General features: G+C 42.0%; 1 protein-coding gene across 3 annotated transcripts in view; it reads left to right on the plus strand.

Moving 5' to 3' along the window:
* LOC118385974 (polypeptide N-acetylgalactosaminyltransferase 13) overlaps window positions 1-14,999 on the plus strand; it is a 79,068-nt gene that overhangs the window by 30,753 nt on the left and 33,316 nt on the right. For all 3 annotated transcript variants that reach the window (XM_035773265.2, XM_035773263.2, XM_035773264.2), the window contains exons 6-8: window positions 2,500-2,670; window positions 3,735-3,852; window positions 4,003-4,183. In XM_035773265.2, the coding sequence (XP_035629158.1) occupies window positions 2,500-2,670; window positions 3,735-3,852; window positions 4,003-4,183 (470 nt within the window). The remainder of the gene's footprint in view (window positions 1-2,499; window positions 2,671-3,734; window positions 3,853-4,002; window positions 4,184-14,999) is intronic.

A 14,999-nucleotide genomic window follows, 5' to 3' on the forward strand; every position in this document is an offset into this window, starting at 1 on the left:
CGCAGCATGGCTGGTGAAAGAAACGTCTCGTTCGGAATGACAAGATTTCATGTGTACAACATGTGAAGACCTACATCACTACACTGACAGCGTTTCTGTTTCTAAAAGGACGTATTTGGGTGTTTTTGGAGATTTTGTGAATGCATTTTGCACGCCCTGATACTGCACAACGAGCAATGAGAAAGTGACTGGGGTCAATTGGGGTACAGTGTGTTTCTCAAAAGTAAGCCAAATAATTTTTAAAAACGTGTCATGCAGCCATAGCTGAATGGGAGACATTGCAGCTTGTTTTGTCACGGTGCGGTCTGCCATGTCTTTACACCGCAGTAGATACAGTGGAATGTGATTGCACGGAATAACTTAATGATGGCTATTTTAAGTGACAGCAGGGTTTAAAATCTATTATCTGGTATCTGTGGTAATTGTTATCCTGTAATGGTGGGGTAATTCTAATCCTGTTTCAGGATTGCACTTGCTTGTTCGGTGGGTGAAGGGTTCCTTCCACGGAAAAGGGAGACGTTGCAGGTGATGACTAAAGATGAATGCACCCCCTCCCCCATTATCTCTGAAAACTGGGGTCAGACATTCACCCATTTTGCCTCAGGTGCCAGGCAGAAATTCATATTGTAAAACCAAGGAGATTATATTATAGAGCCATTACACCTTTATGCCCCCTGCACGTTTATTGATGTGTAAAAGGATGTGCAGGAGCATAAAAGTGCACGGAGACTGATTTGATTTAGACCAGGAAGTGAAGTGGATGCTGAGAGAGGGGGATGTGTCGAATGAATCGCCTGCAGCACACAGAGCCTCCCAAATGGCACCCTATTCCCTACGTCAGGGGTTATCAAAACTTTTGGGGCCCGGGACCCCTTTTGTCATAGCAAATTCATCAGGGACCCCTTCATAATCAGAACACAGCTCGAATGAGATTTTTTTTTAAATAGCTTACAAGGAGTTTTAGTATGACTTCGGCAGTGCATGGCACGAACAAACCAAGTCTCGGCCCTGAGAAGGAACATTTTAAAGGCCATGTCTTGGCATTGGAGAGAAAATGTTGCCCTTTTTCAAACTTATTTCCTGCAATTCAACACATTTTGTCATGGGGCAGAGAATTTTTGTTGTTGCAGCTTTAAAGATAATATCCTGCATTGACAGTGCATTTCTGTAAAAAAATATTGTAGATTAATACAATTTTATTGTATTTCACCCTCTAAAAACTTATACCACATATCCCTTTGCCAAAATGTGTTTAATCTGTTGTCAGTACTATTCATTGAAAGAATGTAATGTAAACAGGAAAAAAACAAAGATTAAAACATACTGTATATATATTTTGGGATCTGGCCGCAGACACCCTGCAGTACCTTATATTGGCCTTGTCAAAAGTAGTGCACTAGGAAATAGGGTGCCATTTGGGATGCAGATTTAGGGTTATCTATCACGTTTCAGGTAAGACCCAAATTTAGACTGTGTTGAAAGTAACAGTGTTTATTACATCAACAGGGGCAGGCAAACGAACGGTCAAGACAGGCAGAGGTCGATAATCCAGAGTAGTTGGGCAAGGGTACAGGACGGCAGGCAGGCTCAGGGTCAGGTCAGGCAGAGGTCGGTAATCCACAGCAGGGGCAAAGGCACAGGATGGCAGGCAGACTCAAGGTCAGGAGCCGGCAGAGTGGTCAGGCAGGCGGGCTCAGAGTCAGGACAGGCAAAGGTCCAAACGAGGAGGGCGAGATAAAGAGAGACTGGGGAAAAGCAGGAGCTGAGACAAAACGCTGGTTATCTTTTCAAACAAGACTAACTGGCAACAGACAAACAGAGAACACATGTATAAATACACCGAGGATAATGGGGAAGATTGTCTCCACCCCCCTCCAGGTGTTGCCTATCACAAAGAAAGGTGAAACAGATCAGGGTGTGACAGTTATCCATACATTGCCATTGTCAACATAATCTACATGGATATTTTCAATTTCCTTTGACTGTAAGTAGCTTCTCAATAATGCAATATGTTACCTCTGGTCATTGTTATTAACCTAATGGATATGTTTATAATGCGTATGGAACCAGCCAATGATGGACTAATATTGAAATAATCTCATAATGAAGTTAGGAATAATGCCACCGCTGTAGAAATGCGTGGTCAGCAGTTAGTTCGCTACTTTCATTTCTTCTCTGCGCTCACATGAAGAAACAACGGTTAGGGGACCATTACCTTTGTAAATGATTTATTCATTTATTATTCATAGCTTGGATGCTGTTGGCTCTGCCAGCCAATCAGATGAATATAATCAGATGTGGAATGTTATTAACGGAAATAACACAAAGTTTCAGCGTTTAAGGGAACAAAGGGAATACATTTTGGAGAGTGCATAAGAGTTCTACAAAGGGCTTTCTTCCACTATTTCCTGTAAAACTAACTCTTCTGATTTCTCCATGGTTAGTCTCTCACTGTGTTTCTTGTTAAATGAAAGCCTTATGTTCTCCATGGTTGTTTAGGAGATCTGTGGTGTGTCCTATAATCGATGTGATCAGCGACGAGACGTTTGAATATATGGCAGGCTCAGACATGACCTATGGAGGATTTAACTGGAAGCTGAATTTCCGTTGGTATCCCGTGCCTCAGAGAGAGATGGACAGGCGCAAAGGGGACAGGACACTCCCTCTCAGGTGCACACAAGATACATACCTTCATCTGTGGCCGTGTTGAAATGCATTTCTTTGTACTGAAAGAATTTGTCTACGTCCCAAATGGCACCCTATTGACTTTATAGTGCACTACAGTATATAGGGATTCGGGTACCATTTGGGATGCATGCTTTGTTATCACAGTGCTGCCAAGCCAGGGGCTGGTGGATCAGAGTCAGCAAGGAGAGGACAGTAACATTAAAGAACAGTTTATTGAGAATCTCATCAGACAAAACAAATGTTAGCTCTAGCGTTGTCATTTCAGCTGAGAATAGGTTGTTTGAATTGCCTGGGAAGCTGCAGAGTTGACATCATTGATGTGGATTTCTTTAGAAGCCTTTTCTTCTGATAACTGCAGCTTTGATGGCTTTCATTTGCAGATAGAAATGGATTGCATTTCTGTCCATTTGTTTTTTGTTTTATTATTTGATACAGTAGCTATATTTGTAGTTTCATGTTGCAACTAGTTCCATTGTCAAACACGAAAATACTAAAGCAGGACTTAAATGGAGCCGGTGCTGCAAAATATTGACTAAGTTCTCCATCGATCATATTACATTGGGTCAGAGCAACAACATGGTGTTACGATGGTGTCACTCAATGCTTCATAAATCTGATTTCTATTATCGTTAAATGACAGGATTATCTCCAAGGCCTAGCTGTGTCTGTTTGCTTTTCTTTAGCAGAATGAAAATGGCAGAGAGTGGTTCAAACAATGAGGGTGGTTTTGCACTGAGATTGTCTGTTCCACGGCATCCATGTCTTTTAACTGGGCCAGTCGAGGTCAGGCTTGTTCGTGTGAAAGAGTAGTTTCCAAAGTGCCCATTCGTTTGATGAAAACATTTAAACAATTGTGCAGAAAGGTAATTTAATCATGCCTTGCTAATCAAAACATAGTTCCTCCCCCCAGAAAGTATTATATTAATGTAATATTACTGTATGCCATAGATATTGATTATTTGCGAGCTGACATGTTTCTCACTGTAAGATACGTGTCTCTTGCAAGATGTATTTCTTTATCCACACTCATATTTTTTCTCCTACAGAACCCCTACAATGGCTGGAGGGCTATTCTCTATTGACCGGACATATTTTGAAGAAATAGGCACATACGATCCAGGGATGGACATTTGGGGCGGAGAGAACTTGGAGATGTCTTTCAGGGTGAGTGATTGATAATAGAGGGCTGAGCTCTGCTTGGTTATTATGACAATGAAAGTGCTGTGTGTGTGTGTGCGTACTTGCATGCATGTTTGTTTGTGTGTGTGTGTATTGTGTATGTGTGTGTGTGACGTCTTGCTGTTGTGTGTGCAGATCTGGCAGTGTGGCGGCTCTCTGGAGATTATCACTTGTTCCCATGTGGGTCACGTGTTCCGAAAGGCCACCCCTTACAGCTTCCCTGGGGGCACGGGTCAAGTCATCAACAAGAACAACAGGCGATTGGCTGAGGTGTGGATGGACGGCTTCAAAGACTTCTTCTATATCATATCACCAGGTACGCTACCACGCCTCCATTTTAATCTGTTGTTGTCTCTCAGCGGGTGGGAATGCATATGGACTGGACATGCAGACCTGGGTTCAAATAGTATTTGAAATAATTTCACAAACTTAAGCTGGGTTAAAGCTGGAGTTTCTTGGCGCAATGGAACCAATAGAATTGTTGGAAAATGGTACACCCCACCCACCTGGGACTCCATGCAGACTAAAGCAAACGGTAAAGGGATTTAAAATATTTAAAATAGTAGTTCAACACAGATCTGATAGAGTGGCAATGCCTATGGCCTCAGTGTAAATAAAAGGATGTACTTTAAGTGTGGAATCAGTCCCTGCCTATCATGTTGGGTATAAGTAGCATGTGGGTAGTTGACGTGAGGCCCCTGTTTTTTGTCCATGATGGCAAACACAAATATAACTTCACTTAAATTGTTTAAAATTGTGATATAATAGTAAAATCTGAGTAAATTCATGCAGTTTATCATTTGTTTTCTTACGATTTTGAACCAAACGTGACAATTGTCCAGTGGTGTGACTGTCCCAGATAAGGTTGTGGAACTTTGAACTTAAGTAATTGAATGAAAAAATGAAAAAATGACATTCGCCTACTCTTTTAGCTATAACACAAAGTTTATTTCAAGAAACAATAGTCTATTCATGATATTTCCAAATAGTTCTGATTGATTACATGTTGTCCCTAAAAGCAATGTCCACTTGGTGTGACCTAATTCTGTGATTAAACAACGAGCAAGCATTTGGGCACCATGGCACTGAGGAGGGTTCTCTTGAAATGAGCACATGGCCTGAACAGATTGTAAGTGTTATCAGCATTTTTTATCAATATATTGCACCTCTGCCATTGCCATAAAGGTGGTCCGTTTCTTAGTCCTTTGGTGTGATGCCTTTTGAATGTATACAGTGTCTTCGGAAATGATTCAGATCCCTTGACATTTTCAACATTTTGTTACATTACAGCCTTATTCTAAAATTGATTAAATTGTTTTTTTCCCGCCTCATCAATCTACACACAATACCCCATAATGACAAAGATAAAACAGGTTTGTAGAAATTTTTGCAAATGTATTAAAAATGCAAAACTGATATGTCATATTCACATAAGTATTCAGACCCTTTACTCAGTACTTTGTTGAAGCAGAGATTGCAGCCTGGAGTCTTGGATATAACACTACAAGCTTGGCAAACCTGTATTTGTGGAGTTTCTCCCATTCCTTTCTGCATATCCTCTCAAGCTCTGTCAGGTTGGATGGGGAGCATTGCTGCACAGCTATTTTCAGGTCTCTCCAGAGATGTTAGATCGGGTTCAAGTCCGGGCTCTGGCTGGGCTACTCAAGGACATTCAGAGACTTGTCCCGAAGCCACTCCTGCGTTGTCTTGGCTATGTGCTTAGGGTCATTGTCCTATTGGAAGGTGAACCTTCGCCCCAGTCTGAAGTCCTGAGCAGGTTTTCATCAGGGATCTCTCTGTACTTTGCTCCGTTCATCTTTGCCTCAATCCTGACTAGTCTCCCAGTCCCTGCCGCTGAAAAGTATCCCCACAGCATGATCCTGCCACCACCATGCTTCTCCATAGGTATGGTGCCAGGTTTCCTCCAGACGTGACAGCAGGCATTCAGGTCAAAGAGTTCAATCTTGGTTACATCAGACCAGAGAACTTTGTCTCTCATGGTCTGAGATTCTTTAGGTGCCTTTTGGCAAACTGTAAGCGGGCTGTCATGTGCCTTTTACTGAGAAGTGGCTTCTGTCTAGCCATTATACCATAAAGGCCTGATTTGGTGGAGTGCTGAAGAGATTGTTGTCCTTCTGGGATGTTCTCCCATATCCACAGAGGAACTCTAGAGCTCTGTCAGAGTGACCATCGGGTTCTTGGTCACCTCCCTGACCAAGGCCCTTCTCCCCTGATTGATCAGTTTGGCCAGGCGGCCAGCTCTTGGAAGAGTCTTTACAAATTTCTTCCATTTAAGAATGATGGAGGCCACTGTGGTCTTGGGGACCTTCAATGCTGCAGACATTGATACCCCTGCCTCAACACAATCCTATCTCGGAGCTCTACGTACAATTCCTTTGACCTCATGGCTTGTGGGAACTTATATAGACAGGTGTGTGCCTTTCCAAATCATGTCTAATAAATTTAATTTACCACAGGTGGACTCCAGTCAAGTTGTAGAAACATCTCAAGGATGATCAATGGAAACAGGATGCACCGGAGCTCAATTTTGAGTCTCATAGCAAAGGGTCTGAATACTTATGTAAATAAGGTATTTCTGTAGATTTATTTTTTGAATACATTTGCAAAAAATGTAAAATATTGTTTTTTTCGCATTGTTATTGTGGGGTATTGTGTGTAGATTGCCGAGAAAAAAATAATATTAAATCAATTTTAGAATAAGGCTGTAACGTAACAGAATTTGGAAAAGTCAAGGGGTCTGAATATTTTCAGAAGGCACTGTTTATCCATATATGTTTTTTATAAAGTACAAAAAGCAATGAAAACATGTTGTGGGGACATCATATAGGTTTACTGTTAACAATAAGGCCCACATTGGACCATATGCCTGAGATTTCCAACGGTATGACAGCTTTTTTCCCTTGGTGTGACATGAAGATGTGTCACACCAGAGGAAATAGCGGTCATTCCAGGGGACATAACCCATTAATAAACATACAGTACCAGTCAAAAGTTTGGACACACCTACTCATTCAAGGGTTCTTCTTTCTTTTTTACTCTTTTCTACATTAAATGATAGCGAAGACATATCTGTGAAATAACATACATGGTACCATGTAGTAACCAAAAAATTGTTATACGAATGAAAATATATTTTAGATTCTTCAGAATAGCCACTCATTTCCTTGATGACAGCTTTGTACACTCTTTGCGTTCTCTCAACCAGCTTCACCTGGAATGCTTTCACAACAGTCTTGAAGGAATTCCCACACATGCTGAGCACTTGTTGGGTGCTTTTCCTTCCCTCTGCCGTCCAACTCATCCCAAACCATCTCAATTGGGTTGAGGTTGGGTGAATGTGGAGGCCAGGTCATCTGATGCAGCACTCCATCACTCTCCTTCTTGGTCAAATAGCCCTTACACAGCCTGGAGGTGTGTTGGGTTATTGTCCTGTTGAAAAACAAATGATGGTCCCGCTAAGCGCAAACCAGATGGGATGGCGTATCGCTACAGAATGCTGTGGTAGCCATGCTGGTGTGCCTTGAATTCTAAATAAATCACCAACAGTGTCACCAGCAAAGCACCATCACACCTCATGGTGGGAACCACACATGCAGCGATCATCTGTTCACCTACTCTCTCACAAAGACACGGCGGTTAGAACCAAAAATCTCAAATTTGGACCAAAGGACAGATTTCCATAGGTCTAATGTCCATTGCTCGTGTTTCTTGGCCCAAGCAAGTCTCTTCTTCTTATTTGTCTCCTTTAGTTGTAGTTTGCAGCGAAGGCCTGATTCACACAGTGTCCTCTGAACAGCTGATGTTGAGATGTGTCTGTTACTTGAACTCTGAAGCATTTATTTTGGCTTCAATTTCTGAGGCTGGTAACTCTAATGAACTTATCCTCTGCAGCAGAGGTAACTCTGGGTCTTCCTTTCCTGTGGCGGTCCTCATGAGAGCCGTTTCATAAGAGTGCTTGATGGTTTTTGCGACTGCACTTGAAGAAATGTTCAAAGTTATTGTAATAATTCGGATTGACTGACCTTCGTGTCTTAAAGTAATGATGGACTGTCATTTCTCTTTGCTTATTTGAGCTGTTCGTGCCATAATATGGACTTGGTCTTTTACCAAATAGGGCTGTCTTCTGTATACCACCCCTAGCTTGTCACAACCCAACTGATCGGCTCAAACACATTAAGAAGAAAATAAATTCCACAAATTAACTTTTAACAAGGCACACCTGTTAATTGAAATGCATTCCAGGTGACTACCTCATGAAGCTGGTTCAGAGAACGCCAAGAGTGTGCAAAGCTGTCATAAAGGGTGGCTACTATGAAGAATCTCAAATATAAAATATTTGTTTAACACTTTTTTGGTTACTACATGATTCCATATGTGTTATTTCATAGTGTTGATGTTTTCACTATTATTCTACAATGTAGAAAATCGTAAAAATAAAGAAAAACCCTTGAATGAGTAGGTGTGTCCAATCTTTTTTCTGGTACTGTATATAATGACCTTTTTAGACCTATTTTTCATGAAGTAACACTGAATTAGACTATTTGTATCCTCTTGCAATTTTGATACTTTTAAGTGATTCTGAGTGCAATATTTATGTATTCATTCTCCCACGCCTGGTTTCTCACTCTCATCATGTGAACATTGTTCTGGCGACCTCTGGGTCTGTCTCTGCCCCTAGTTATTTTACCTGGCCTAGTGACGATGCAGACACATATTGGGGGCTGGCTGTGGTGCTCCCATTCCTGGTTCTCATACATCCCCTTAGTCCCTCGATGTCTGTCCTAACATTTTCAATCCTCCTGACTGATGGGCATACGTGATCCACCCTGGGAGGGCCCCCATTAGCCGTGCCTCTTTTGGGGACTGTTCCCCCTCCCCTGCTCTACCTGGTTGATCCTGCCATATTCTTCTCCCAAATATTAAGCCATACTAGTTTTAGTACACATGGTCGATGCAGTGAAACCGAATGGCTCATTAAATCCAGTTATGGTTTCATGAATCGCTCCAATGTTACTTGGATAACTGTGGCAATTCTAGTGCTAAAATATGCCAACAAGTCCCGACTTTTGGGCACACATGCATTTATCAGACTCAAAACCCATACAGGTGCTCCGGACTGTGGCACTGGTGTCTCATTTGAATGTCTGCCCTATCATCTTTGGATTGTAGTTTCTGTGCCTACCATGGGTAACGGAGAATCAGAATTTGATTTCCGGAGAGTCTGAGTCTGAGAAACAGCTACCACATACAAGGAAGGCAGTAGGCACACAAATGATCAACTCCCGATTCGCGGAGGTAGTGATGTAAAATCCTGTATTTAACTTTTATTTAACTAGGCAAGTCAGTTAAGAACAAATTCTTATTTACAATGACGGCCTACTTAAAGGCAAAGGGCCTCCTGCGAGGACGGGGGCTGGGATTAAAAAATGATAATACAGGACACTTCACGTCCGTGTAATTAAAAGGAGTACACTTAAAATCCTTTAATGAGGATCCATTGCTGATGTATAGAACTAATGTGTTGCTACTCTAGGGGCAGTATTTTCATTTTTGGGAAAAAACGTTCCTGATTTGAACGTGATATTTTGTCAGGACAAGAATCTAGAATATGCATATAATTGACAGCTTAGGATAGAAAACACTCTAACGTTTCCAAAACTGTAAAGATATTGTCTGTGAGTATAACAGAACTGATGTTGCAGGCGAAAGCCTGAGAAAAATCCAATCCGGAAGTGCCCCATATTTTGAAAGCGCTGCATTCCAATGAGTCCCTATTGAGCTGTGAATGGCTATCGACCAGCTTACGCTTTCTACGTATTCCCCAAGGTGTCTACAGCATTGTGACGTAGTTTACGCATTTATGTTGAAGAATAGCCGTAGGCGGCTACATTGCGTAAGTGGTCACCTGATGGCTCCCAGGGTGACTCTCGAACACATTGAGGATTGATTATAAACAACGTTTGCCATGTTTCTGTCAATATTATGGAGCTAATTTGGAATATATTTCGCTGTTTTCGTGACTGCAATTTCCGGGCGATTTCTCAGCCAAACATGAAGAACAAAAGGCTAAGCTGTGTCTCAATATATTTCATTTGTGATTTTCATTAATAGGAATATTTTCTAGGGATATTTATGTCCGTTGCATTATGCTAATTAGTGTCAGGCGATGATTACGCGGGATGGGGAGTCAGTAGAGGTTTTAAGAAGCATTTTTAGTTAGAAACTTCTGAAAGTGTCCCATTGATTATGTTTTAACAGTCAAATTTGACTGCCTGTTGTGTATTATCCATTGGCGTGACGCCAACAAATGCAAGGGGAAAAAAGTGTATTTTTATCTAGGTTTAGTGAAGTTGCTGTGAATCATACCCAAAATGTAATAGCGAGACACTTAGTTATCATCATTATACAAGGAAATTGTATTTCATTTGAAATGCAAGAATATGATCAATGGTTTTTAAAGACATAAGTCTCTAAATAATGAGTCAAAATATTTTTCTTGTTTATTTTGGAATCATTAAACCTTTATAATATTAACATGAATTGTAATGTCACACCAGCAGGCAAATTCAAGGCACTAATACATGAAATGGTTCATTAAATTGGATATAAACTCAAAATTGAAAGTGGCCATTTAACATTTTGAGTTGTTTAGACATAGTTTATTGTCACTATGTTTTTTTAAACCTTAATTTTAAGGGAAATTATTATACCCACGTATTTATGTGGGTTCTGAAAATAGACTGCTCATGTCGTTTTGCATTCACCACATGACTTATTCCCCTGCTTACACACACAGAACATAAAATATTTGCCTATATTGGCTAGTGTAGCCTCCTATGCCAATACTATGCGTGTTAGGCACCATAAGACCTATCATTATGTCTTATAGGAATATCCTCCAGAATCTTCATTCCACCGTCATTTCCTCATTACTGTATGTTCTTCAGGAAAGGGTCATTTCTCCTCTGGACTGTACTGTATGCCGTGAGCTCTGTAACTAGATTATATGTAACAAATTGGTTTGAAAGGGAAGCAACTGGTACTGTATCTTGCTCTAATCTACCTCTACTCTGGTTCACGTTTCTTCTCCTCATTGTCTCACTGAGTCTCATGCCTTCACTCTACTGTTCTTTGCCTTCGTCTTCCATTGAGTTTTGATGTTGCTCTTGACGTGCAGGACAAGGCATTTGATCTTTTATTCATACGAAAGCACTGTACTACTGTGAGTATCTTTCAAGACTGGTGCTTTTCTGAACTTGAGTTCACATATTCATGCGAGATGTTGTTTATGACATGGGTTGGAGATCTCATGGGAGACTCGGAACGGTGCTGTCACCACATCTCAGTATTCATTTGGCTGCCTGAGCCAAGTAATGTTCTTGGATCCTCAAAAAGTTATACAGTGGCACCATTGAGAGCATCTTGACTGGCTGTATCACCTCTTGGTATGGCAAATGCACCGCCCTCGACCGCAAAGTGCTACAGATGGTGGTGCGAACAGCCCAGTACATCACTGGGGCCGAGCTCTATACCATCCAGTACCTCTATATTAGGCGGTGTCAGAGGAAGGCCTGAGAAATTGCAAAATTCTCCAGCCACCCAAGCCGTAGATTGTTCACTCTGCTGCCGTCCAGCAAACGGTACCGGAGCATCGGCTCTTGGACCAAAAGGCTCCGAGACAGCTTCTACCCACAAACCATAAGACTGCTAAATAGTCCGGGTAACCATTTAATTAAATATCTGCACTGACTCTATGCACATTCACAAGACTATACTGTACACTGAGTGTACAAAACATTAGGAACACCTGCTCTTTCTATGACAAACAAACCAGGTGAATCCAGGTGAAATACACTCAACAAATTGTATAAGGCCATAAGAAAACAAGAAAATGTTCATCCAGAAGCCACGCTCCTAGTGGCCTGGGACTTTAATGCAGGGAAAATTAAATATTTTTTACCTAATTTATACCAGCATGTCACATGTGCAACCAGAGGGAAAAAAACTCTAGACCACCTTTACTCCACACACAGAGACGCATGCAAAGCTTTCCCTCATCCTCCATTTGGCAAATCTGACCATAATTCTATCCTCCTGATTCCCGCTTACAAGCAAAAACTAAAACAGGAAGTAGCAGTAATTCGCTCAATGCTACACTACAGGGCTGTTTTGCTAGCACAGACTGGAACAAGTTCCAGGGTTCATACAATGGCATTGAGGAGTATACCACCTGTCACCGGCTTTATCAACATGTGCATTGACAACGTCATCCCCACAGTGACTACGTATATATCCCAACCAGAAGTCATGGATGACAGGCAACATCCGCACCGACCTAAAGGCTAGAGCACTAATCCGGACGGTCAAAAGAAATCCCGCTTTGCCCTCAGACGAACCATCAAACAGGCAAAGCGTCAATACAGGACTAAGATTGAATCCTACTACACTGGCTCTGACGCTCGTCGAATGTGGCAGGGCTTGCAAACTATTACGGATTACAAAGGGAAAACCAGCCGCAAGCTGCCCAGAGACGCGAGCCTACCAGACGAGCTAACTTCGTGGTGTTCTGGACGACTGTGTGATCACGCTCTCCATGGGTGATGTAAGCAAGACCTTTTAAACAGGTCAACATTAACAAAACCACAAGGATGTGTCTCAAAGCATGCGTGGGCCAACTGGCAATAGGTCAGAGACCTGGCAGTGTGGTGCCAGGACAACAACCTCTCCCTCAATGTGAGCAAGACAAAGGATCTGGTTGTGGACTACAGGAAAAGGAGGGCCGAACAGGCCCCCATTAACAACGACAGGGCTGTAGAAGAGCGTGTCGAGAGTTTCAAGTTCCTTGGTGTCAACATCACCAACAAACTATCATGGTCCAAACACACCAAGAGAGGTGTGAAGAGTGCACTACAACACCTTTTCCCCCTCAGGAGATTTGGCATGGGTCCCCAGATCCTCAACGTTCTACAGCTGCACCATCGAGAGCATCACTGCCTGGTATGGCAAATGCTCTGTATCTGACCGTAAGGCACTACAGAGGGTAGTGAGTACGGCCCAGTACATCACTGGGGCCAAGCTTTCTGCCATCTAGGACCTCTATACTTGGCGTGTCAGAGGAAGGCCCCAAAAATGGTTAAAGACTCCAGTCACCCAAGTCATAGGCTGTTCTCTCTGCTACCGTACGGCAAGTGGTACCGGTGTGCCAAGTCTAGGCCCTAAAGGCTCCTTAACAGCTTCTACCCTCAAGCCATAAGACTGCTGAACAATGAATCTAATGGCCACCCGGACTATTTACATTGACCCCCCCCCCCTTGTTTTTACACTGCTGTTACTCGCGGTTTATTATCTATGCATAGTCACTTTACCCCTACCTACATGTACAAACTACCTCGAATAACTTGTACCCCCACACATTGACTCGGTACCGATACCCCTGTATATAGCCTTCTTATTGTTATATAATTTTCTTGTGTTACTTTTTATTAAATGTTTTACTTTAGTTTATTTAGTAAATATTTTCTTGACTCTTTTTCTTGAACTGCATTGTTGGTGAAGGGCTTGTAAGTAAGAATTTCACTGTAAGATCTACATCTGTTGTATTCAGCGCGTGTGACAAATACAATTTGATTTGATATCACTTGTAAAATCCACTTCAATCAGAAGGATTTTTAAGCCTTGAGACAATTGAGACATGGATTGTGTATGTGTGCCATTCAGAGGGTAAATGGGCAAGACAAAAGATTTAAGTGCCTTTGAACGGGGTATGATACTAAATGCCAGGTGCACCGGTTTGAGTGTGTCAAGAACTGCAACGCTTCTGGGTGTCACAGTCAACAGTTTCCTGTGTGTATCATGAATTATCCACCACCCAAAGGACATCCAGCCAACTTGACACAACTGTGGGAAGCATTGGAGTCAACATGGGCCAGCATCACTGTGGAACGCTTTCGACACCTTGTAATCAATGCCTTGACAAATTGAGGCTGTTCTGAGGGCAAAAGGTGGTGCAACTCATTATTAGGAAGGTGTTCCTAATGTTTTGTAGACTCAGTGTATATACACACTACTGTGTATATACACACTCACTCTCACACAAAATCCACACACATTCATATACACTACATACACACACACGCACAAGTGCGCACATACACAACGTATTCACTTGTCTTTATTTTACTCTTATTATTATCTATCCTGATGGCTAGTCACTTTACCCTGCCTTCATTTACATACTGCATCTACTTCAAATACCTCATACCCCTGCACATTGATCAAGTCTACACCTGTTGTATTCGGCGCATTTGATAAATAAAATTGTATTTTAAGTGTTTTGCATGGAAGGCAAGGCACCCTTTCTAGGTTTCCAGAATGCTCTTCAGTCTGTCTTCTGAGGGTTAAAGGCAGGCCCAGTACCTAAGTCATTTTTGGAAAAGCATGCTCGCAGTATCCTCTGAAGGCTGCAGCCAGGCAGGCAGCAGAGAGAGAGAGACAGTGCTGAGGCTGTGATAGATGAGCCACCCTGTCTAGTGTAGCCTGGTCGACATTCAGTCTGCCTCTCCAGGATATTAGAGTGGATGATAAGGTCAGAGCAGCTCCACTGTTAGTGTGCATTCCAAATGGCACCCTATTCCCTATATCAGGGGTGGGCAAACCTTTTGGTTCTCGGGCCACATCGGGATTTCAAAATTCAACCAAGGGTAGCTCAGATTTGTTTGTCAAAATCAATTTGCGGGCTAGAAAAAGTTATTTGAAAATATGTAGGTCCATTATACATTTCTACAGACTTTCTCTCTAGTTTTAGGCATTCAAGTGTGGCCTGGTGTATTTTTAACCAAAAATAATAATTTGCCCCAATCATTCTTTTTTTAAACTCAAACCTCCCACAGACCGGATTAAATGGGTTTGCGGGCCGGATCAAGCCTGCGGACCGTAGTTTGCCCACCTCTGCCCTATATATAGGTCTACAATACTTTTGTCCAGAGCTCTGGTCAAAAGTACTGCACTATTGGCCTGATTCCAATTGAGGAAATGTAAGCCTTTCCTATGCACACCTTTCCTATACTTCTCAGTAGTGGGTATTCAGATTTACCTTATGTTGGTGCGTAACA

The sequence above is a fragment of the Oncorhynchus keta genome, chromosome 7, assembly GCF_023373465.1.
Source record: "Oncorhynchus keta strain PuntledgeMale-10-30-2019 chromosome 7, Oket_V2, whole genome shotgun sequence".
Lineage (NCBI taxonomy): Eukaryota > Metazoa > Chordata > Actinopteri > Salmoniformes > Salmonidae > Oncorhynchus > Oncorhynchus keta.